This window comes from Micrasema longulum, unplaced genomic scaffold (genome assembly GCF_059751315.1).
Source record: "Micrasema longulum isolate JH-2025_06_02 unplaced genomic scaffold, ASM5975131v1 h1tg000031l, whole genome shotgun sequence".
Taxonomy (NCBI): domain Eukaryota; kingdom Metazoa; phylum Arthropoda; class Insecta; order Trichoptera; family Brachycentridae; genus Micrasema; species Micrasema longulum.
Window position 1 is genome coordinate 1,131,262 of NW_028277238.1, and position 23,854 is coordinate 1,155,115.

The window sequence follows — 23,854 nt, forward strand, 5'->3', positions numbered from 1 at the left end:
AGTCTAGATCTTGTCTTGAGTTTGTTTGTTGTGTCAAAATAATACAATATACTTAGATTTGAACAATTTAAGTTCACTCTCAATTAAAAGTTTTTGGAAAAACACACTTATGAAAGAAATATTTTTTGATGAAACTTTTTAAAAACACAAAAACAAAACAAGTTAACTCGTTTGAAAATGGATACTTAAATGAACTTTATTATTTTTATTTCAAGTATAAAAGTTTTATTACTACTTACATGTTTATGTATGGCTCATATAATTGTTTTATACGCCAGCTTTCTGCCAAGCAATGCTATTATGAAATATTTGGACGGAGCGTCCTACGAGGTTTACTACCTTAATTATAAAGGTACAATAAACTAAGTTCATTACGTCAGAGGATAAAGCTTATTTAAACATTTGCGATTAGATAGTAGGAAGGTACTACAATAAATTATAAGGGCTATTTACACAACGTACAAGCAATGTTCAATATTGTGCCTTGAAACTTTGATCAAATAAACAATAAAGTCTAACAAACATTGTTTTATTCTACGCAATTGTTGAAAAACGGAATAGCAGGCAGTTAAAACAAACAGACGAACGATTGTAAATATTTTATATTTTCTCTTTAGTTTCTAGCATGTTATTATACTGTTATATCTATATATTTTTAATGAAAAAACTTTAATTGAATGTATGTACTATTTTTTGTACTGATTTTGTTGTTTTATGTTTTTTATTTACATAAAATTTATTTATGTAAATATCTTGTATTTTCCAATAAAAAAATAAATAAAAACAAAAAGAGCGTTGGTTGAGCAACGCGTTATAGGGACGAATATTATAAAAAGCGTGTGGGGGGGGAGGGGGGTTACTATTAACATAATAACTGTATTGTAAAGTGTCCTCGGCATAGGTTACTCCAGTAAAGACACATTATGCTTTATGTTTCGTATTTTCTCAAATGAAAAAATAATAAAAGCAATTAGAAAAATAAAGTATCTACACAATTTATACAGCATAATTTCACATGTCCTATTACTAAAAGAGACGGCTCAAAAACTTGGTATAATAAGTAAGCAAGCGGACAGTATCGTACAAGGTGAAGTGATCAAATAAAGGAATTAACGGTTCCTCACTAAACACTCCCCTCAACTTGGCCCAGGACTAAGGAGAATGTTTAGGGCGTATCATACACATATGAGGGTACTATTTGCAAACCCGGCAAAATCCATCTTTCTTTATTTTGAGCAAATCACAGAAAACTGATACAATTCTTAACTTCAACTTTTTTTTAAACTTCATTTTTTAAAATTATTATCAGTAAATATTTTAAACGTAAACAGTGATGACATAAGCATTATTATGTCAAGAAACAGTAGTGAAATAATAAATTCAATTTTATACATTCCAACTTTGCAATACTTAAGTACAGGTTGCCATGTTTGCAACAAACCCGATAATTTAAAAGTCAAGTTCTTACAAATATACCTGTATTTTTAACTGACAATGTTATAATTATTGTAAAAAAATGTATTCTGAATAAGTTTCAATTAATATCTCACTTTTTTAAGATTTTGGATTTTGCCGGGTTTGCAAGTATATATTAGTGTACATATTAGTATCCTACATTCTACATAGTCCTACATTCCTACATTCTACAGTGTCCTACATTCCTGTAGACCACGACGCTTAATATTGAGCAAGGCGACGAGGAAGAATATTAAAAAAAAAATTACAAGACGAATATTATTGTACATGTATCAGTTTATAAAAGTATTATACAAAACAAAACAAATTAGGATGTACATATTTATAAAATCGAGTTATTTTGCGTTCTTAAAACGAATGAAATAATATAGTTTTGAAATTAGTGTGACATGGTACCTTCGGATGGGGTGTTTAAAGATCACAACTCCCCCCCTCCACTTTACGTTTCACCTCCTTAACGCTAATATAATAATATGTCCCCCTAAAGAGTTCTTTAATGTTTTTGGGAAAACTATAATATCTTCAAGAAAAATGTTCGAGGCGGAAATAGTGAATTATTTTTTTTTAGAAGCTTAATGGCGTTTCACTTATAGCTAGTCACATTATGTAAAAACTTGACTATTGTCCAAAAATTACGTTATGAGCTCAATTTTTGAAAAAAATCCACAGAATGAGCTACGTATAATGGTTTCCTAATTATTGTAAGAAATTGCAGTACTGCAAGCTAGTACATATGAATTAATGTCATGCATTTATTCAGGCAGAGCGCACGGGAAACCGGAAGCTGTATTTTTGAATTGCGTTTGAGCAATGCTTCTTATTTTTCCGAAAACTGGGCATATTCAACATGCAAAAGAATGTCAGGTATATTTACAATGTGGGTTTTCATTCATAGCTATTATATTTTTTTCGAAAATTGAGCACGAATTTATAGTTTTTGCGTAATAAGACCAGCTATAACTTGAATATCGTTAAGCCTATTGAATATAGACTCATAGGCTTTCGTGTTTACAATTTAATGAGGACTAATTCTGCGTTCGACAATTTTCTTCAATTATCTTATAGCTATTAAAGTTTTCCTAAAAACATGAAAACTCTCATAGCGCCAATTGGAGGGGTGGATGAGAGTTGTGAACACCTCTTCCGAAGGTATCATGTAAAACTAGTTTCAATAAGTTTTTGTTCATCTTCCCCATAAAATGACCGAACTAATAATATATCTCGCAAACTGCGGACACCTGTTGATAGTCACCTGGTATGATGTAGGGTACTCTGAAGTTCGTCCGCTTCTAACCATTGGTTTTCGTCGCCTGACAACCATTCTTCGGTCTTTCCAGTTTTCTCCTTCAGATTGCTGTACTCTCGAAAGCCTGGATCGAACTAAACTTGGTTTACTAGTTGAGTCTTCTAGGTGATACTTTTTGATATTGTGCTTTCTAAAATAAAAAAAGCACATCAGTAATGAATGAAAATATTTTTGAAATAAACCAACCAGTTATTATAATTCTTCAGGATATTAATACAGCGACATTTTCCTAAAAAAACAATTAAAAGCTATGCGCCACACGTTAAACATTTCAATACGTTTTGCAACTACAGCAGATGGGATTTTATTCTTAATTCATTATCTGTGTAATCATAACACGTCATAAAATAGGATATAAAATTAAAATTAAAATACGTAATTAGCACGGGGAAAAATCATGAAAGAATCGTACAATTTAAAAAAAATACTCTATAATTCACTTGAAAGTATACTATCACATTTTATTCAACCGGTTATCTTTCTCCTTCTCGTGATCTAGTGGTTAGTGCATTTGCCTACCATACGTGTTGTCTCTTTCGCAATATGGATGCTTAGGATTATTGATCTAAGAAAATTGTTTTTTTACTGCAATATTTTATAGTATCCGGACTGATATTAGAAGCGAAAGACTAAATTATATTGTCATCATGTAACTACTTTTAAAATGATTAAGATACTCTAAAATTGATATATTAATATAATGCTTGATGCATCATTAGGTGTGGATAAAGAAAAAAAAAATGATGTTTAATTCATTTCCTTTTCTTCCTTAATATGAAAGTCTAGGCATTTACAGGGCTTGTGACATGCCATTGGCTGATTAATGTGGCCATCATTACACACTGCAACATTCCACCTGTATCAAATATCCCTATTTTTTCAACCCTTTCATTTGTTAATTTCTAATAATTATTTCACCCAGTTGCATTTTTATAATGCGAAGGGCGGCGAAAAAAGAGAATAATATGAATATGAGAAGGAAGGTTCAGAAGAAGTAAGAAGAAAAATAAAAAAATATTTGCATAGGTACCTACCCTTTGTTTTCGGGTCCATCTTGAGCAGAGTACCAGTCCATTAGCATCCGAGGCTGATGGTGAGAATAATTTTTAATTCCGTAAGGCTCGTCTCTCACAGGAACTCCATCAGGTGTCCGGGAAACCACCTCCCTTTTAGAACGAGCTGCGAAAAAAACAAAATGATATAATCATTGTTTAAATTGTATGTTGAAGGAAGAGACTTCATTTTTGGAAATTATTTGTTTATTTTCACGTACATCCAGTTAATTTTTTTTTACATATTGTACAATAGTAAAATATATTAAACACTAATAATAAAAAATACACATTAAAGAAAAGAGCACTGCAAGAAGGTTGAAGGAGAGAAAATAAAGTGGAGAAATAGAGAAAGTTTTATAATATAATTTGCCAATTTGGAATTCACTTATGATAAATAACATAAACATATTACAAAGAACACAAATTAATTCTACACATTTCATTTAAGAAGTATGAAATTTTTTTTAAGTCACAAAATTTCGTACTGAAAATATCTAAATCGGAACAGAGTAAATTAAATTTGCAGTAGTCACGAAGGATAAATGAGTTTCAAACATATTTTTTTGGACAAGGATTATAAAAAATTAAACTTATCGTGTTGATTCAATGGGATAACAGGAAAATATCAATTAAAAAAAAAATATTAAAAAATTAATAAACGTCCATGAAATACTGTCAAGTAAAAAAAATATTTTTTCACTATTTATTAATGGCATATATATATTTTTTATTTTGTAATTTTGAATTCCCACGAAAACGGTCCGCTGCATTGGCCCGCTCCTTATACTTTACGATTCGTGTAAATTTTGAACTTTGTTTGCGAACGTTTAAATTAAAATAGAACATCGTCACAAATCTTTACGCCAAAATTATCAAGGCCAAACAAAAATTCGCGGTTTTGTAGGTTAATATTTTTTAATAATAATTTTTTATAAGTTATGTATGAAAACATTTCTTCACAATATCCATATTGATTTTGGAAGTACTATTTTTTTTCTAAATCCATTTCATATATTTTTATCGGTATTCGTAGTATGTGGTATTTTCCCATATGTGGAAATGTGCTCTAAGAGATAGAGACTATCGATAAAATTGTTCAAAATCTCGAACAGAAAAGACAGGTGAGATGTGGTTTATGATGAGAAATATTAAAAACAAAATTAAAAATATTATGTAAGCTAGATAGCGCGTCTAACTACACATGCGCCGTGGTGCAATTAGTTAGAGATAACTAACTGTAAAACTGGCGTCACGGGTACAATTCCCGCCAGCTGCATGAAAAAAATCCAAGTAAGATTTGTTCTCAATTGGTCTAGGTGTTGTGGTGTATTTTATAACTTTCATCCATTTTCTCTCGTTCCCACCTGCTAACAAACTTCTAAAATAGAGGTTTAGCAGGTTATTCATTTAAAAATATTGATTCAACCCGATGATGGTATTTGAAAGAGGAAGTGAGGTTACTGACTGCATAATTAATGTAAACAACGAATGTCTTGAACAAGTAGAAGAATTTGTGTATCTAGGAAGCATGTTTCCAAGATATGAAAGAATAGAAAAATATGTTGAAAGGAGAGTGAATGCGGGCAACAAAAGGAACGGAGCACTAAGCACAGTAATTGCTTATAAAAATATGTCGATCGAAGCTGTGAAACATGGAACTGGCAGAAGAAGGATGCAAACCGAGTGAACGCGGTTAAAATGCGATCTCTTAGACGAATGTTTGGGTAATCAATCAATTAAATGACAGGGTTACGAATGATGAAATCGGGCGAGAGTGTAAATCTGAGACAAGTATAAAAGATTAAGAAAGGGTCTCTGAGATGGTTTGGTCACGTAAAACGAATGAACGACAAAAGAAGGGTAAAACAAGTATATATGGCAAAAATAAACGGTAAAGTGAGACGAGAACGACTAAGGAAGACGTGGCATGATCAGATCAACCAAAATCTTATGTCGGGTCATGTCAAAAGCCGACAGAACCGAAGGGCATGTATAACGAGATGTATGAATGTGGAAGTAGCTAGGAATATATGCCAGGATAGACGTGTGTGGCGGGCCATTCTGTCTGCCTACCACTCTGGGGAAATGGCGTGATGGTAGTAGTAGTAGATTCAACATTTATGTAGGTTAAGTGTAAATAATCGATGCAATTTATAAGAACCTGCTGACGAGTTGTATGTATGCAACTCAGCAGATTTAAGACTATTTTGTAAATATTTTTGAAAAATAAAAAAAAAAAAAAAAAAACCCTCAATGAATTTTATAATCACTTTTTGCTCGATGAAATATTCAGTATACCGCCAATATCTCTGAACCTAATTATTTCTCATGTTTTTTGGAACCCGTCAGAATTATAACAGTCAATATAATTAATAAAAACTGTTTTCAAAAATCTGTATTTATTCGTAATAAATACGAGGGAGGATTAATAACCCAACTAGAATCTACATTTTCCAGCGTGTATGTATTTTTCATAATCAAACTCCTGACGAGACCAGAAAAGGTATTTTTATCAGACCCGTTTACGAAAATAAATATATCTGGGAGAATGGAATATTGTATTGAACATTTTTGCCTGAGGCGGTTCCTGTATAAATATTTTAATACGATTCCTTCAAATTGTGTTTAAAAAATGGGTAGGAATACAAAGAAAAATACCAAGTTTTAAGAAGCATTATATGTTCTATCAGATGATTTTAAAAAGAAAAATAAACGCTCCAAATAAACAATTAAGTCAAAATTTACTTCTTCATCATAAAACCCTAATCCACGCCCGATGGTGCATAGGGAATTGCATTGGTAAAAAAATGCAGCATATCTCGATCATCTGTTACATGAAGTTAAGATAATAAGTTTTAGGCTTCAGGTGCCAGTCCAGGAACATCGCGGTGCAAAACCATATTTTAAATAAACACTTCACGTCGTCCTTCTCAGGAATTGAACCTAGAGCCTTACGCGTGGTAAGCGAATGCGCCAACCATTATACTACTAAAAATACTTTTTTCCGAAACGGGACGACCTCAAAATATTGTTGATCAAACTAATCCTATAATTTTAGACGCTGCTTAGTATGCATGTAAAATAATTGAGTCACACGAATCTCATCTGCATCAATAAAGGTTTTTAGCTTTTAAACTTTGGAAAAATCAATAGATAGAAGAATTAAAGAAATATGGATGTTCAAAGACAGACATAATGGTGAATGTTACACAGTGTGTAAAGTGGTCACTTAAACCAGGTCATAAGTCCTGCAAATGCCTAGATTTCATACTCCTCTCTTTAAAATATTCTCCACTCTGTTGATATATAATAATATTAATCTCGATTATTTAATAATAACTTTTGACTTATTTAGAGACAAAGCTCAAGATGAAGAAAGTACATTCTATTGTCCTCGGCTTCAAGTTATTTATTGCATTCACATGCATTAATAATCTCATGATTAGAATGTGATTTCCTCACATTGAGTTTTATCTCTGAATAGGGGAATAAAAGTCAATTAAGTTTTGTTTGTATTATTTTATTTGGCCCTTAACAATCTTCTGTCTGCCTCGTAAAACAATTGACAAGAATTGACGTGAAAAGACATTATCTGATACTAGATCTTTTTTTTATTGAATTCGTATTTGAAAATAATTTCTTCGGTTATTTTATTTGGAAGTATTTCGTCCAAATAGGATTTTTTGCACAAATATAGAAGAAAAAAACCCTTTTGTCAAGTAAAGATTATATTTTTTGCTTTAACCCCTCGTCATACCATGCAGATATTGTTTCAAATTCCGTAAATGAAGAATCTAGGCAAGGCGGATCAATATGTACCTACAATAAAGGCTTATGGTATTTAAAGTGTTGTCGAAAGATTGGGAATGCTACAGCTTTTGAATTGTTTTATGATATGGTCACGATTTTAATTGATTTAAGAAATTAACATCCATATAATGTAATTGGCACCAAGATTGTTATTACTATTAGTAAAAAATGTATACACACAATGCCTTACTTTAAGGAACTCTTTATTTATTTAAAAACTTTGAGTACAAGGAATAAGTACTTTGACGGATTTATCACTAAAAGCAATACCTTCCAGCCAACCAAAAAACAGACTTGTCAAATAAGAGATTGATCAAAATTTTGTAATAAAAAACCATATGTATGTATCAAAAGATACATACATATGTTAATATAAAATTTAAAAAGAACCTAATTAATAAAAAATAACAACTGTTTTTTAATTGAGAGGCTTGCACACATTAATAATAAATGAAAAAAAGTACATTACGTTATACATATTAAATGATGAGGAATGTGGGATTAGATAATGATTTTGGAAGGAGAGAAAAAGAGGAACCAAGGAAGGAAAAAGGTATAAAAAAAAAGCAGTTAAAACTCAGGAAGTTCAGGATTCTGGGCATATACAGGTATAATAATGTTTCAGGCATTTCTTGAAGGTGGCTAGAGAAGGTGCATTTGTTATATGAAGAGGTAGCTCATTCCAAAGTCTAGCGGCTTGGACGGAAAAAGAATAGCTGAAAAATGATGTGCTATGTCGAGGAATGGAAAGTGTTCTTCCTGAGAAGAGCGAAGCGAAAGACAATGATCAAAAAGATAAATGAAATTCTCAGTAAGATATTTTGAGCACAAGGATTGTGAAGAATATTATAAAGAAGTGAGGGAGATTGAAAACTTATGAGCTGATAAAAATGAAGCCACATGAGTTGAGTTCGAAGCGAAAGCGTGATGCATGGTCATACTTTTTGAGATTTAAAATAAAGCGGATGCATTGATTCTGCAAACGCTCTAAACGATCAATGAGTACCGTATTAGCGTCAAGATAGCAAATATTAGCATAGCACAGAAAAGACAATATAATAGATTGGGACAGATTTTTTTTGGTTGTGGTTGGAAGAAAATTCTACAGTGTTTTCAGTGAATGGCGATGAAACTTCTTCCCAACCTCAATAATCTGTTATTGCCACTTTAGGTGCTTAAATTAAAAACCTCAATGTATATATTTTTATGCTTCGTTTGTAAAACTTAAGTTTTTTTTTTTAAAGTATTTTAGCATATAACATGTTTTATTATTTTTGTAAAGCTTTTAATTTTTTAATTATTAGAACAATTGAAATTTTTATTTTTAAATTACTAAAACCATCATAGGGTCAAGTAAATATATCTCATTTAACAGGTTTAATCTTTTTATCATATTTCTAGTAATTTAACAGGTTCAATATTTTTTACATATTTCTAGTACTCGAGATAGCACTTCTAATATTATGGCTACCAAATAGTACTTAAACATATATTGTTGCCACGAATCACATTATAAATGTAAGAACTATTCCACTTTGTAAAAATTTTTGCCCAGGTAAATTTGGAAAACGTCTAGTTTGTGTTTTGGACCTAAAGATAAATTTGTCAGTTTTTATTACCTACCAAATGGTAGTTTTAAAACTCTGATCTGGAGTTCACGGCAGTACCACGGAACCCAGATCACATATGGATAAAAATAAGAGATTTATCATTGTTTTCTAAACCAATTGATGTAATTTATGCAAATTTACTAACAAATTAGTGTAAAATATAATATAACAAAGTTTTAAAAGTTTTTTATGTAAAAATATTTTTTAATAACCTACGTTTTGGGAAACAACAATGGGTTAAATATTGTGTGGGTGTTACTCAGAATAAAGAACGAAGGAATGTTATTAGCCGCATTTTCTAATAATATTATCATCCCTTACTTTTTTATGAGACCTACTTAAAAAATGTACATTTCATAAAAAGGAGAAAGTGATTGCTCCTGACATCTTATACAACAAACAAAACTAAAGGAACATGATATTCTGTAACCAAACCAATAATACTTGTACATCGGAAATCTTTTTATATTAAAGATCACGAAGCATTTATCCCTTTTTCAATAGAAGTTTTTGTTAAAGCTTATTTTTTTAAAGCTTCACGTGAAAAACAAAAAGTACAATAAATCATTAGGTAAACCTACCTACGGGACCTAGGACAATTATTGGGAATATTATATCGAATGTGAAGCTTTTTGAAAGAAATGAAAGTATGACTAAATGTGGAATGTGAATAGGGTCATATTAAAACAGAGCAATTTGTGTACCTAAGAAGTATGTTTACTAGGCATGGAATGCTACTGTTGATCATGATAAAGTACTAGTTAAATTAACGAAATTTGGATTCTCTCTTCAGCCAGTGATGTTTTTTATTAGCTACCTAGAGAATAGAAAACAGCTTACTTCATACGGGATATTTTAATCAGAACCATTCTTAGTTTATTCTGGAGAACCACAAGGGTCATATTTTGGTCCACTCCTCTTTACCATCTTCGTAAATAATATTGCAAAGGTCATCAAGGTCAGCGATTTCTTTTATTTGCTGATCACTTGAAATTATTCCTTGAGATAGAAAACCCAGTCGACTGCTTGCGCCTACAGTCCGATATAAACAATATCCTATACCGGAGTACTATCAACAAAATGTATTTCAATATTTAAAAATGCGTAATTTTATCTTTCAATAGAGCATTGCGTACTGTATATCACAGATACACAATGGATGACCGCCAACTGATGCATGTTTCGATAATTAAGGACCTTAGGGTCATCTATGAAAGCAGATTAACTTTTCATGCTCACGTCACGACGAGAGAACAAGTGATCCTGCACTGAAGATGTTGTTTGTTTTTCTCCGAACTGGCAGGGTTTTTTGATGATCCCCGTACACTCAGAATCTTGTAGAACGCGTTGGTTCGGACCATGTTTGAGAGTGCCTCGATAATATGAAGTCCGCCAGTCATGTTGGAGAGGGTAAGTTATGAGCATTATCGACAAAATTTATCAATGATTCCTGCGTTGGCATGGACACGTAGAGCAAATGGATGATGAAAGAACGACTGAGAGGATTTACGATGCGAATGTTTATGGATGCTGAAAACTAAGAAGACCGAGAAAATTCAACAAATACTTGAAGACGGACATGCCAAAAATCAGAACAGTTGCCTTGCATGCGTGAGAAGATGTATGAATATAGAGGTATTTATTGTAGTTACAGATAAATGCTTTTTATTAATAAAATAAACAAAAAATACAGCTGATATTAATTCAACACGAAGCAAAAAATATTTAGAAAACTAATTTTCAGGACATTGTAAATGTACAAATTTCACATTATCTTCTCCAAAATGTTATTTATCTCTGTTATAATATAGTAATTGAGGTAGACGACAAGTGTATCATGTATTTTATCATGACTTAACTCTATTATTTTGCCTTTTCTTTTACATTTTCGCAGTTCGATTGCGAAATAATCTACCCACTAATGCCAGATACTCTTTATTCACATTTAAATCAATCAAATCGATTGAAATGTCACTATCTGAATATTTTAATTTTTCCTTTCCCCTCCTTCTTTCCTTTTCACTTTTATCCCCTCTTTTCTTAATGATATAGTGTAGATGTTGAAATAATTTCTGTTGAAAACAAATTAATGATTTTAACCAGTATTGATTAACCCACATTTCAGATTCGATTATTTCCATATATTTTAACAATAAATTATAGTATTTCCATTTAAACGTCTAGCAGTGAAATTAATTCATACGTAAAAAATTCTAAATTATAGAGATTCGTGCAGAATGCAAGGCAACAAGCATCATCGACAAAATTAAGAAAGGGGTCAAGAAGGCAATTTTTTGGACATGGTGAACGAATAAACAGTGAAAAAATGCTAAAAACTTTTAGTATGCGAATGATTATGTATGTTTTAAACAAGAAAATCCGAGAAAGATATGTCACTTATTTATTTATTTACTTGAACACTTTGTAAACATGTAAGGGCGGGCATATTGCCTTAAGGCATTTTTTTCCTAGCTACTCAAACCGTTCGATTTTAGAAAATAAGTAGTATCTATATAAATATATTGTAGGTGCAAGTATATTATAATATTTTACTAGAAAAGACAACATTGATATTTTTTCTAAACTTTTGCATACACGAATTATATTAAAATAATGAAGAATATACCTACATCAATTGCGAAGCTATTAGTTGATATTTTAGTGTAATTGGTGAATTATTTATAATATTTATTTGAATTAAAACAAGTAGATATTCCGTATTCTGTTGTCAACAGCTGAAGCGGAAAGATGATATTATATTCAAACAAAACTACAAAAAAAGAAGTCCTGTATATACTTTATTACTTATTATGCAGGTGCAAATTAAGAAAAAAAATAGCTTACCTATAAAAAAGTCACCGTTAGCCACTGGAATGAAGTGATGTTTTGGAAACTGTAAGAGTGAGGTGGTATTTCGAAAACTATGAGAGTGAGAACATGTTTCGGAGACTAAGAGAGTAAAGTGATGTTCCGGAAACTATGAGTGTGGTGATGTTTCGGAAGATTTGAGAGTTTGGTAATGTTTTGAAAATTATAAGATGAAATTTTCCGGAAACAACTAAAGACACATCACATTTTTTATTTTGTTATATTTTAACGAAGATACTTGGTTTTAAAAAGAAATAAATACAGTTTTCTTTAAATTTAAACTAAATTTCAGTTTGTAGGTTCATGGTTCATTGCATTTTATTGATTCATTTGAATTTAGGTCGATCGAATTTTTAAAAAAACTTTTGGGTGTGTTGAACTTTTTCTCCATAACAAAACGTAGGGAGTTTTAAAAAAATAACTATTAGAAAATGATTAAATGTCTACCCTTGGTAGGTGTTTCTACTAACAAAACATTACTTCTTTAATGTAGTTGGTGGCAAAAATAGTTCGATGTTGACGAACACTGAAAGGGGAGATTAATAATCTCCCCTTTCAGCCACTCAATTCTAGTAAGAGAGGAAGTAAACAAGGACATAAGAGAGTTTTCCTTTATATTATATTTGTCATGCTTCCAAATTAAACCGTATTTTAATGGGAATTCTATATATTAATTAATCAATAATTTAATTTTCGGTAAGTAATGGTTTTAAGAAATAGTCCGTCTCTTACATTAGTAATAATAATCATAGTTAATGAACAAAATAAGAATTACTTTATCTACTACATATACACTCAGGTAATAGATTTCTCTGGATCATGTCTAGTCTGCCTAACTAGGTACAACCTGTTTTAAGGCAGACATGTTTATTGTTATCTATGGAATACAAAACCACGTTATTTAATCCCAGTATCTAAAAAATAGAGAACCTAGTAAGTTTTGGAAATATCCGAAAAAGCCAGGATTGAGAAAGGAAGTTAACAGGAAAAAAAACTGTTTTATATTGACTAATTTAAGATTGAGTGATGATTTAGATATTTGCAACATATGAAATGAGGCAGTGTTATCCAAAATTGTGTTTAAAAATTGTTTATTAAAATAACAATTTTAAAAAAGTATGAAATTGGAAAAACAAGGAAAAGGAGATTGAATGCCATGGAAATTCAATCTCTTAGGGTATTGTGTAGTAAAACTATGTACGATAGGACGATAGGTGCACACATATATACAGGGTGTTCTTTAAACCCTGTCACATCTGGAACCACGATGTTCAGTATGGGCAAGAAGACATATTAGCATATTTAAAAAAATATTTAAATCAAAGAATTTTTAAAACTAAAAATATTTTGAAAACGTTGATTAGGTTTAATTTTCCAATTATTCGAACTCTATCTGATTTGCTAATTTTCCGAATCGCTTTCAGGATTTCAGAAAAAGTAAATAAAGACTGACACATACTGCGATTCGCAAAATAACGACTTGGCTGCCCGAAAACGGATGATGATAGCCAAACAGCTTACTTTTACCGGGATGTTCAGCAAGCAATGCCTTTCATTCACAGTACGGTACGTATATACTGTACTAATAAACATCACTTGTAACTACGCTTAGCATGGTAAAGTGTTGCCTTTTCATTTAAATAAGTAAAAGCTCATTTTTCATTTTCAATCATTCATTTTCATTTATTTATTCAAATAGACCCCTTTTTCGGAAAAAAATTAATTATCCGATTTTTTTATTATCCAATTGGGGTCTGGTAGCGATATTCGTTGATTGATTAGAATAATAAGAGTTTTACTGTAAATTTGTTTTTTGACAAAATGGAGCAGTTCTAATAATATAAATAAAAAACATTTTTTTTATAATACATGAAAAACATACAGCTATGTTAACGAATTACAACAGGGATAGAAAGGATTATGGAAGTCTAGGCATTTACAGGGCTTTTGACCTGTCATTGGCTGGTTTAAGTGGCCACTTCACACACTGTGTAACATTCACCATTTTGCCTATGTTTGAACATCCATATTTCTTCAATTATTTCAGTTGTTGATTTTAGTGAAGTTAACGAGCTAAAACCTTTATTGTCTACAAAAATTTGGACAAACTCAAATATTGTAATACAGCTATGTGGTAAAATGTTAAAGGATATGGAAAAAATTGACGCGTAAAATATCTCCGTATGTAAATATGAAAAATCGATTTTCGAGGAAAAAAAAAGACGCCAACGCCACGCCGATGTCTTTGAAGAATTATTATGAAAGGAAAAAGTACGATTACCTGAGAAAAATATCCCAGCTTTGAATTATTTGAATTCGGATAGGAATTTATGCCGATTGAAGACGATTTACGACTATGTGAAATAGTTTTAGTAAGTTTTTCCACTTGAAACTGAAATATATTTTATTTAATATTTATGTATGTATTCATTCACGATAAAAAATATAATAATAAAACTCTGTGCAAAGCTGCGGTAATTTGTTTGGCGCAAATTGGTTTAAAACACACGAAGCTATTCAAGTTTCCTTATCAAGGTAAAATTTCGAAATAAATATTTTCCTATTTTATAATTTTAACAGTGGTACTAAGTATTAAATCTTAATCTTTAATTTACATCTAAACATACGGATCAGCACCTCACTTAGTAGAAATATCAGGCGTCTGTTCTTAAAAAATATTGTACATATAATAATAATGCAGCGTATCTTGATCATTTTTGTTACAAGAGGATGATCAGTCTTACGGTTCCAGGTCCTTGGACTGGTACCTGACATGAAATACACTATTGTAAAAAGAGCCTGAGACCTCTAATTGAGACCTCTATGGTAGACAAACGCGGTGACCATTTGACTAAGAGTCTAGAATCTGATGTGTAAATGTCGTTGGAATGGAATAATTTTGAATTTCAGTGTTCAGTGATAAATAAAAATCAATATTTGACCCTTTACACAAAAGCCATTGTTAAGATTTAAAAGCCTGTTTTCGGCACCTAAATAGATTAAAACAGAGACGTCAAAAGTTCAAAAATAAATTAATACGCCCCGTAATGAAAAGTAGTTACCGCGATTTGCTAACATGTATGTATTAGGTTCCGGATAAGATTCCCAAAAAGGTTGACAGGAATAATCATAATTGATTTTTACAAATTAATAATTTATCTTCTGACTGGCATTTAAAATTCAAAAATATTTAATAAATGGTAGTAAAACTCTTAACTCTGTAGTACCTAGCATTTTCAATTTATTAACAGAAGAAATTATTTAAAATTAGCTTTTTTTACCACTTATTTTATATTTTATAACCGACCGTTTTGAAAAAAAAAATCATTCTGATACTCATTCTAAAAAAAAAAGAAAACAGTTTTGTTTTGGGATGCGGAAAGCGGGAAAACGAGACATTGATTTTAGTCAAGCGTAATTAGTTTTCGTGTAGTTGTCTTTTTCGCACAGTATCCGGGGAGGCATCTGCGAGAGAGTGATAGAAAATTCACCTATTTATCAAGCCACTCTTACTCGCATCTTTTTTTAAGGCTGTATGTATGCTTAAGTAAGAAAATATAGTGTGGTTATAAAAAAACACAATACTCACAATTTTTTTCTCCCATTTGCTCGTCTTCGTGTAAAATTCTAATTTTCTTGACAATGGGTGGATGGCTATCTGAATCCGAACTGGATAGACTTTTATCCTGAAGAGTAGCTTCCATCACTTCTCCTAGGAAGTCTTCACGGTCAATATCTTCTCTTTCCTTGGTTAGCCCTTTGCTCCCAAACTTAAAAGAATTATCATAGTCATCTCCCATGGAGTACTCCCCAGAACCTTCGACCAGATCATCTTCGAAGTCTTCATCGTCGGTCAGAGGACCGTCGTAAAGGTCAATCTTGTTAGATAACCGCTTATCTGACTCTGCGTTCACCTGCAAAAAGAGAAAATATTGCAATGAACACAGTTTGACTTAACATAACTTTTTTTTCTCCCTTTTTTAATAGAGAATTGTTCACACCTTGTTGAAAATGGCTCTTAAAATTAAATATTTCTAAAATTCATAAGAACGCAAATATTTATTTAAAAAATAGTAATTTCTTTGAAATTAAACGAAAATTCATTGTTCTAATAAAGACTACGTTTAGTTAAAAATACAGTATTTTGTTTTTTATTGCGGGTTTTCTCAAATATGATATTTTTTTAAAATCCATTTCAAGTTTGTTAGTAAAACATCTTAGTGGAAGTTCATTGTAATTTGTTAAATAAATAAAAGACAAGTGATGTTTAGATCCACAAATTTGGAACAACCGGTAACCGGTTCCACCACTTTCGCGACATCTTCGAGATAAAATTAAATGTGTTCATATAATACAAAAACAGTAGTTATTTAATTGAATCATTTTTGTCTGTCAAAAGGTCCCGAGGCAAAAACAAATAAAATCAATTACAAATATATAATTTTGGATTACACATCGTTATTTATTTATGAAAGTGTACAATACAGCACTACTGCCTATTATAATGTACATACATTATATAATTAGGTAATTACAAAAATATGTTAAAAAAAAGCACAATAGATTTTTAAGGTCCATAAAAACAGTAATAAACAAAGACGGAAAACCACTAATACACATACATAGTAACTGTTTTGCATACATTTAATTTTAGTATAAAGATAATAGCAGACTCGAAGATGTCGCATAAATGATGAAACCGGTCACTGGTTATTCTAAATATGAGGGTTTAGGTATCACTTGTATTATTTCTACAACAAATTAAAATAAACCTCTTTTTTCAAAGACAAACTTGGCTTCGATCCTGAATTATTAAACATACCCTATCGAACAAATTGGTCGATGAAATACCCATATAGAGGAGTATTGTCATAATTGAATAAAAAGTAAACGATGAGGAAAAATATGTAAAAAATACCATTTGTTTTCTTATCTAATATTTAATGTTGCATGAAAAGCAAATTAATCAATCGGTTGAGAAAAAGTTGACTTTTTTCACCTTTTAATAGATGATTTGAGTGTTTAACACGTATACACATGTTTGTTGAGTTTTAAAATCTACAGGATTTTCAATTTTGTCTAACGACCTTTAACAAAAGATTTATGTGACGATAATGCGGTGACAGCTGCGTTACTTTCTACCAAAGGGATATTAATTAAGTGCTGATCGTTGATCCAAATAAGAGGATAAGGGATAAAAGTTTTTTCCGAGAAAGCTTAGTGCTAATGGCCTCAAAATCATAAACCTAATCTCTTACTAAGTGATTGAAGCCTTGAGAAATTATTATGTTAGGGATGTTTAAAGCTCGAAGTAAACGAACCGTGTTTTACGTAATAAAATTAGTAGGAAATTGAGATTAAAGATGAAAGAAATAAAATTCGAGATATGTTTATTAAAAATCCTTTATTCCAAGACACATTAAATACATATCAAATATCAATTTAGTTTTGATGACGTGACGTAATTATTTTTTCTTAACGTAGCGATTTTTTCTTTACAATGAAGTTTTTTTTAATAACCGTCTTTCAATATTAGTATAAAAATTATTTTAATTTCAAACACAATATCCATCTTCGAATAGGCTGAGCCATGTAAGATCCATACTGACCTAACCAGAGGGTACTCTCCATATCAATGTTTAAATGCTCTAGTTTTATATGAATTACCTGGTTAATACGTAAACATTTAGGGATGTTGGTATATGCAATAAATTTAAACACAAAAAAATCTCATTGGCTGCTTGTGCATACATGCAGTGGTGTAATTGCTAATATACTTGACTGCACATGGAGGATTCCGGGTGAATCAACGAAAAAAAATAAGTGTGATTTATATCAAGCCTGGGTTTTCTGTGCTGTAATTCACCACTGTAATAGGGCCTTTTGGCCTGTTGAGGTGCAAAAAAGTAATTAAAAAAATCATGATACTTATTAAAAAGCATTAAAAAAACAGGTGATTTCCTCGACAATAAATGCTACTAGTCACTTTTGTAACATTTACAATTATGTCTCTTTCTTTTTTGCAGCTGGTGAATAATAAAACCAGAACCCCGAACGAATGTTTTCGACTCGACGGCTGCTCTCAGGTATAAATCTTGAAATAGGAAATCGAGTAGAGAAAAAATTACCTCGTAGTGTAATGATTGAGGTGTTTGCCTACAATGCTTGAGGTTCCGTTTTAAATTCTCTATCTTTATTATTTTTCTATAAATACATTGAATTTTATCATATAGGTATGTCTCAAAGATGTCGCCAAAGAGATGAAACGTTATTTCGAATTTGTGGATTTAAGTTTCAGGATTATAAAAAAAGATATGCAGTATCCAGCACAAAATATATTTATAATTTCTCTTTGATGCTTAATGTAATTTTTCTTTTGTATACCTTTATTATTACTATGTACCAATGCAAACCAGTAAGTTGACAATTTGTTAGTCTTAGAATAGACTATTGTCTAGTTGGGCGACAAATTGTGAAACGCAAATGTAAAAAAAATAAATTAATCTATATGTAAATTGTTAAGTAGTTAATACATGAATAAGTACTAAATACATAAATACTCCGAGGAGTTACAAAAAAAACTCAACTGGGACGGTACATAAAAAGAAAACATTTTTGTGACAATACATAATATCAGTTAAAATAATCCAAAATAGTAAGAAAACATAATATTAGAAACATAAAACACAGTACACTGTTTATAAAAATTATATTAATAACTATCACTATCAAAAAGATTAAAGTAATATTTTTTAATTGCTACACTTTTAGATTTACTATTCGAATTTTCGTTTTATAGTTCATAATGCAGTTTATTAAATTGGGAACGGCCAATATTTTCGAGAGATTTTTTGGCGAAATTCGTCTGGCGAAATTTAGATCCATGAAGATTTTTTGAGTTTCGTGTATTGTGGTTGTGAATATTAAGGTAAAAGGTGTATTTTTAATTTGTGTGAGCAGAAAACTTTGTGATATTCAAAATAGTGTTGGTGAAGTGCCATTACCTTGAAAGGAAGTGTTTTTATCTGTCTTGAAAAATAATAGTTCTGTAAAAAAAACTCAATTTAACCAATTTGACGTAAACGCATTCGTTATTTAACTTTGAACTTTTAAAACATACACTTTTGTGGTGCAACTTGCCTTAAAGTATTTTTGTCATTACTTGTCTTTAAGAATTTAAACAGATTGAAAAGATTTTTGATAAAGTTTGTGGAGTGAAGAAAAAAACTGTGTTAATTATTTTTTTCATTAAAACGCTGGAGACCAACGCTTACAATTTTAATTAGGTATGTGAAGATTTAAAATCCCTGAATACATTGTTTACGTAATCAAATTATACTCACAGATAAACCTTTGTTTTATTCAGAGAGTTTCTTTGACCAGAAGGGTTTTTTTATTATTCATTAGATCCATTTACGAACTTGACATGCGGGTTAGTTTGGACTCGAGGCGGGAAAAACTTTTTAATGGAACAGTTCAGTAACATTGAAATGGGAATGACGTTAGTTAAATAAATCTATTTGATTGCTAGTTTTCTAGATTATTTATTAATGGAACAATTTGAGCAATGTCAATCTGAAAGAGGTTAATATCATAAATGTGTATGATGGAAACTAATTTGATATGGCGTATATGGTAAACCCAGTAACATCCGAAACCACGATGATCAGTATGAGCACGAAAACATATTAGCTAGTGACCGACTGAAACAAGATTTTAAGCCGAAACTGAAACTGAATTTTGACTTCTGTTCTAGTTTCGGCCAAAACCGAAACCAAAACTTATCTAAATAAGTTAAAAGTCACCTTAAAACGCCCAAAATTAGGCGTTTTTATAGTTAAACCTTACGAATTCATTAAAATAAGTTTTAAATAAAATACACAATGAAATAAAAGACTTAAATTTAATTGTTCGTTCTTACGATATACATATAACTTTAATAATATTATTATTATGTAACAGTGCTTTAATGTACGATATAGGAATTTATAGGTGCTATACTCTATAGGATTATTATTACGATAGCTAAAATATTACGCGATAGGATTTAAAAAAAAAACAAAAATACTCGTATTACAGTCACGAGCCATAAGATGCACCCGAGTACAGCCGAACGTAATCCGACACATCCCGAGGGCAGGTTTGGGCTGAGCCGAAGTTTCCTTCAAATTTTAACCAAAATCGAAACTGAAACCAAAATTTAGGTCGGTCACTAATATTGGCATATTGAAAAACAATATTTAGAAGTGCTTTGAAACTAAAAAATATATGTTTAAAACACCGAATGGTTGCTTACTACTGCAGGGGTGCGGAGACAGTTACAAGCTCTGCAGAAGTAAGCAACCATTTGGTTTATTGAATGTGTTGGTTCCAAATTACTATTTTTTATATGCCAATATGTTATTTTGATCATACTGATCATTGTCGTTTCGGAAGTGACAGGGTTTACCAACCACGTATTATCTAAATTTATTATAACGGAGAAGGAAAATATTTTTGAAAAGGAAATATGGAAGTCTAGGCATTTACAGGGGTTATGACCTGTCTTCAACTGGTTTCAATGTCTACCTTACTTACCAATGACTACCTTACACTATGTTACATTTATAATGTTTAACATTTAGATTTCCTCAACTCTTCCATTTGTTGATTTTTGTAAAGTAAAAGAGCTGAAACTTTAATTAATGTGGGTGATTTTCATCTGGCTGAATTATTTTACCTACTAAGTATCGCAACGCCTGAAAAAAATGGTACTTCTTTTGGTACAAGTTAGTTTCAGCAACAATGTTTTGAGTATATTCAAATGTTTGTGAACATGCTAGATTTCAATCCCTAGGGAGCTATTAAGATTGAGATTCATCTAGTTGAATTATATTAAAGAAGTATAAAAGTTGAAAAGCTAGTAGATGGAATAACACAGTAAGATGAATCTTACTCACATTATTATTATTATTTTTTATTTTTTTTGTTTTTCAAAAATATTTAAAAAATAGTCTTAAATTAAAGTCCTGCTGAGTTACATACATACAACTCGTCAGCAGGTTCTTATAAATTGCATCGATTATTCACACTTAACCTACATTAATAATAATTTTACTTGAAAAACATTACATCATTTTCAAAAATTCAAAACTATCACTAATACAAAAAACTTTTTTCTATGAACCATAATTTGAGCAAACGTCTCACTCCTGTAAATTTAATATTGTTTGGTTACATGTTAAATATTTTAGGTATACTGTATTGCAGTGTTCTTTTGCCATATTTATTGCAATATCTAGGAACAGCTAGCCCTTCCATACTAGTAAACTTGGTGTTGCAATCATGTACCAACTTGTGTTTATACTCGGAGTGCGACGCATGCTGACAAATTAATTTGTACCAAAGTAGAGCCCGAACCGATAATTTATTTACAGATTAATACTTCAATGATATTGAAATATCGTGTCTCTGGCGGTATACATCTTTGTGTAGTTGCAATTTGATCATAGAATTTTGCAAAGTTTGAATAAAATAATATAAGTTTAACTTGAAAACCCTCAGGAAGTTATAGCGTATTGTATAATTGATTCAAAGAGAGATAAATAAATAAATCGTAAAGTATTAACAATTAATTAAAGGTTTAAGCGTTTTACTTCACAAACGTTAACAGATGGAAGAATTTAATAAAAATGGATGTTTAAACGTTGGTGGAGTGGTGAATGTTACACAGTGTTTGATGTGGCCACTAAACCTGCCAATGGCAGGTCACAAGCCTTACAAATGCCTAGACTTCCATATTTTCTTCTCTAAAATGTTAAACAATCTTGATAACCTCATAGGGAGGAAAATCCAGTCCTTGTCTACAAACATTTTGTAAATTTCGAAACATTTTTTTTTCACCAACTGGTCCAAGAAAAGGTATGTAAAAAAATTCAATCGTTGACAAATTAAATAGGCACGTAGGTAAACAGTCAGATCGCACCAATATAAATATGAGTTTCACCTCTTAAACTTCACCATAATTGACAGATGGAAGAATGGGAGATATAAAGTATGTATGCTCAAAAAGGTGAAATGGTGAATCTTTCAAAGTATTAGTATTAGTAAAACATATAATGGCGCAATTAATTTGTACGGACAAAGTTTTAATGACGTTATCCGACGCCATGCGACGGCCGCTAGATTACAGCATCATTTTCCTAGGAAATTACAGCCTTGAGCCGTATATTTAATAAATCAATAAATATATTGTACGTACATCAAGGTGACTTGGTTTCCAGATTATTATTTTACTCAATATTATCTGGCACCTGTCGAGTCGGCATCAATCAAATTCAATTGTTCGGGAACGGCAAAAAGGATTCAAACAGTTATAACGCAAAACTCTCTATTTTTTTCCGAATACAATATTTAACCACCTCTAATAGTAAACAAACATCATGCAATTTTCCTTACCTCGAAACAGCAGTAAAAAATATTTACGATTCAAATGTTAATGGATGCAGAAACTACCGAGAAATACCTACATGATATGAGCCCATTGCAGGTGACGTGAACCAACCTCAATAATTACGCCCAACCGCTAAAAAGCTTCCCGTAAGGACAAAAATCATTCTAGGATTATTAATCACGAAGTTAGCTATGTACAGCTTACAGCCAAGCAATGATGCATAAGTATTCAGGTCGAGAACCGCAAGTGCAGCGACGAAACCGTCCATTTCTCGTCTGTTAAACAAAAAAATTGGCGATGGAATTGGAAATGGCGTCACGCTAGCTGTAGCGAGTTATTACTCTGAGGAACCAACTCACATATTTTGAAAAAATGAGTTAGATGCGATTTGACATTCTACAATATCGTAATATTTCGTAACAGTAAAGTGATCTGTCGGCCTAGTGGTGTAGTGGTCAGCGCGTTTGTCTACCATGCAAGAGGTCTTGGGTTCGATTCCCGACGTGGTTGACATGAACTATTTATTTAAAAAGGTGTTTTCACTCTATAATATTTCATAGTCCCTGTACTGGAACATGATGCGTAAGACTGATCATCTTACCTTTATTTTACAAAAATGATCAAGATACTTGATTGGTGTACCAATGCATGCCTTATGCATCATTAGGTGCGGAAAGCGAATGATGATGATGATAACAGTGATTTAAGTAGATTTAAACGGGAACAGTTTTTTTTTCATAAATTTAAAATACGCATATCATAAGATGACTGTCTAGTTAAGAGTTAGAATGGTAAATTATTCTAACTAATTGACTCCTTCACGATTTTCTACAACTTGACTAACAGAGATAATGTAGAACTTGTTGACTAATACGTTGTCAGCCAATAGAAGTGAACTCAGCCAACATGCCGTTGTTATGGTAACGGGTAGAACGTAGTTGTGTTCACTCATATGCATTTATTATATTAGAGTCTCCGATATTTCGCTGCGGAACGCCAATACATTTTATGGCATTGATTTTCTGTTATCGGGCACACTACACGGACGATCGGTTGTTCTGTCGTCGGACCTAGGCGGACCGCTCGCCTTCGGCGTCTGTTCCGTTCTTCGCGTGCGGATTTTCCGTCAGCGTCTAAATGGCAAAGCTGGATTGCACGTTTTCTATTGGGATGCGTCACATTCGGCGCACAGTCCGCGTTGACTAGTCGACTGATAATCCGCCACGGAATATGTAGCGTGGCTGTTCGTTCGGTTGCGGATTTACCGCGATTTCCGCTAAGTGTTTAAATTGGTGTC

The 23,854-nt window shown here is 31.5% G+C and overlaps 1 protein-coding gene across 1 annotated transcript in view; it reads right to left on the bottom strand.

The window, feature by feature from the left end:
• The window catches only part of egr (TNF superfamily member 12 eiger), a 130,557-nt gene that overhangs the window by 13,979 nt on the left and 92,724 nt on the right, over positions 1–23,854 (bottom strand). The window contains exons 2-4 of the mRNA XM_088224630.1: positions 15,715–16,039; positions 3,817–3,961; positions 2,729–2,912 (exon numbers count right to left, since the gene is read on the bottom strand). Coding sequence (XP_088080756.1) covers positions 2,729–2,912; positions 3,817–3,961; positions 15,715–16,039 — 654 coding nt within the window. The remainder of the gene's footprint in view (positions 1–2,728; positions 2,913–3,816; positions 3,962–15,714; positions 16,040–23,854) is intronic.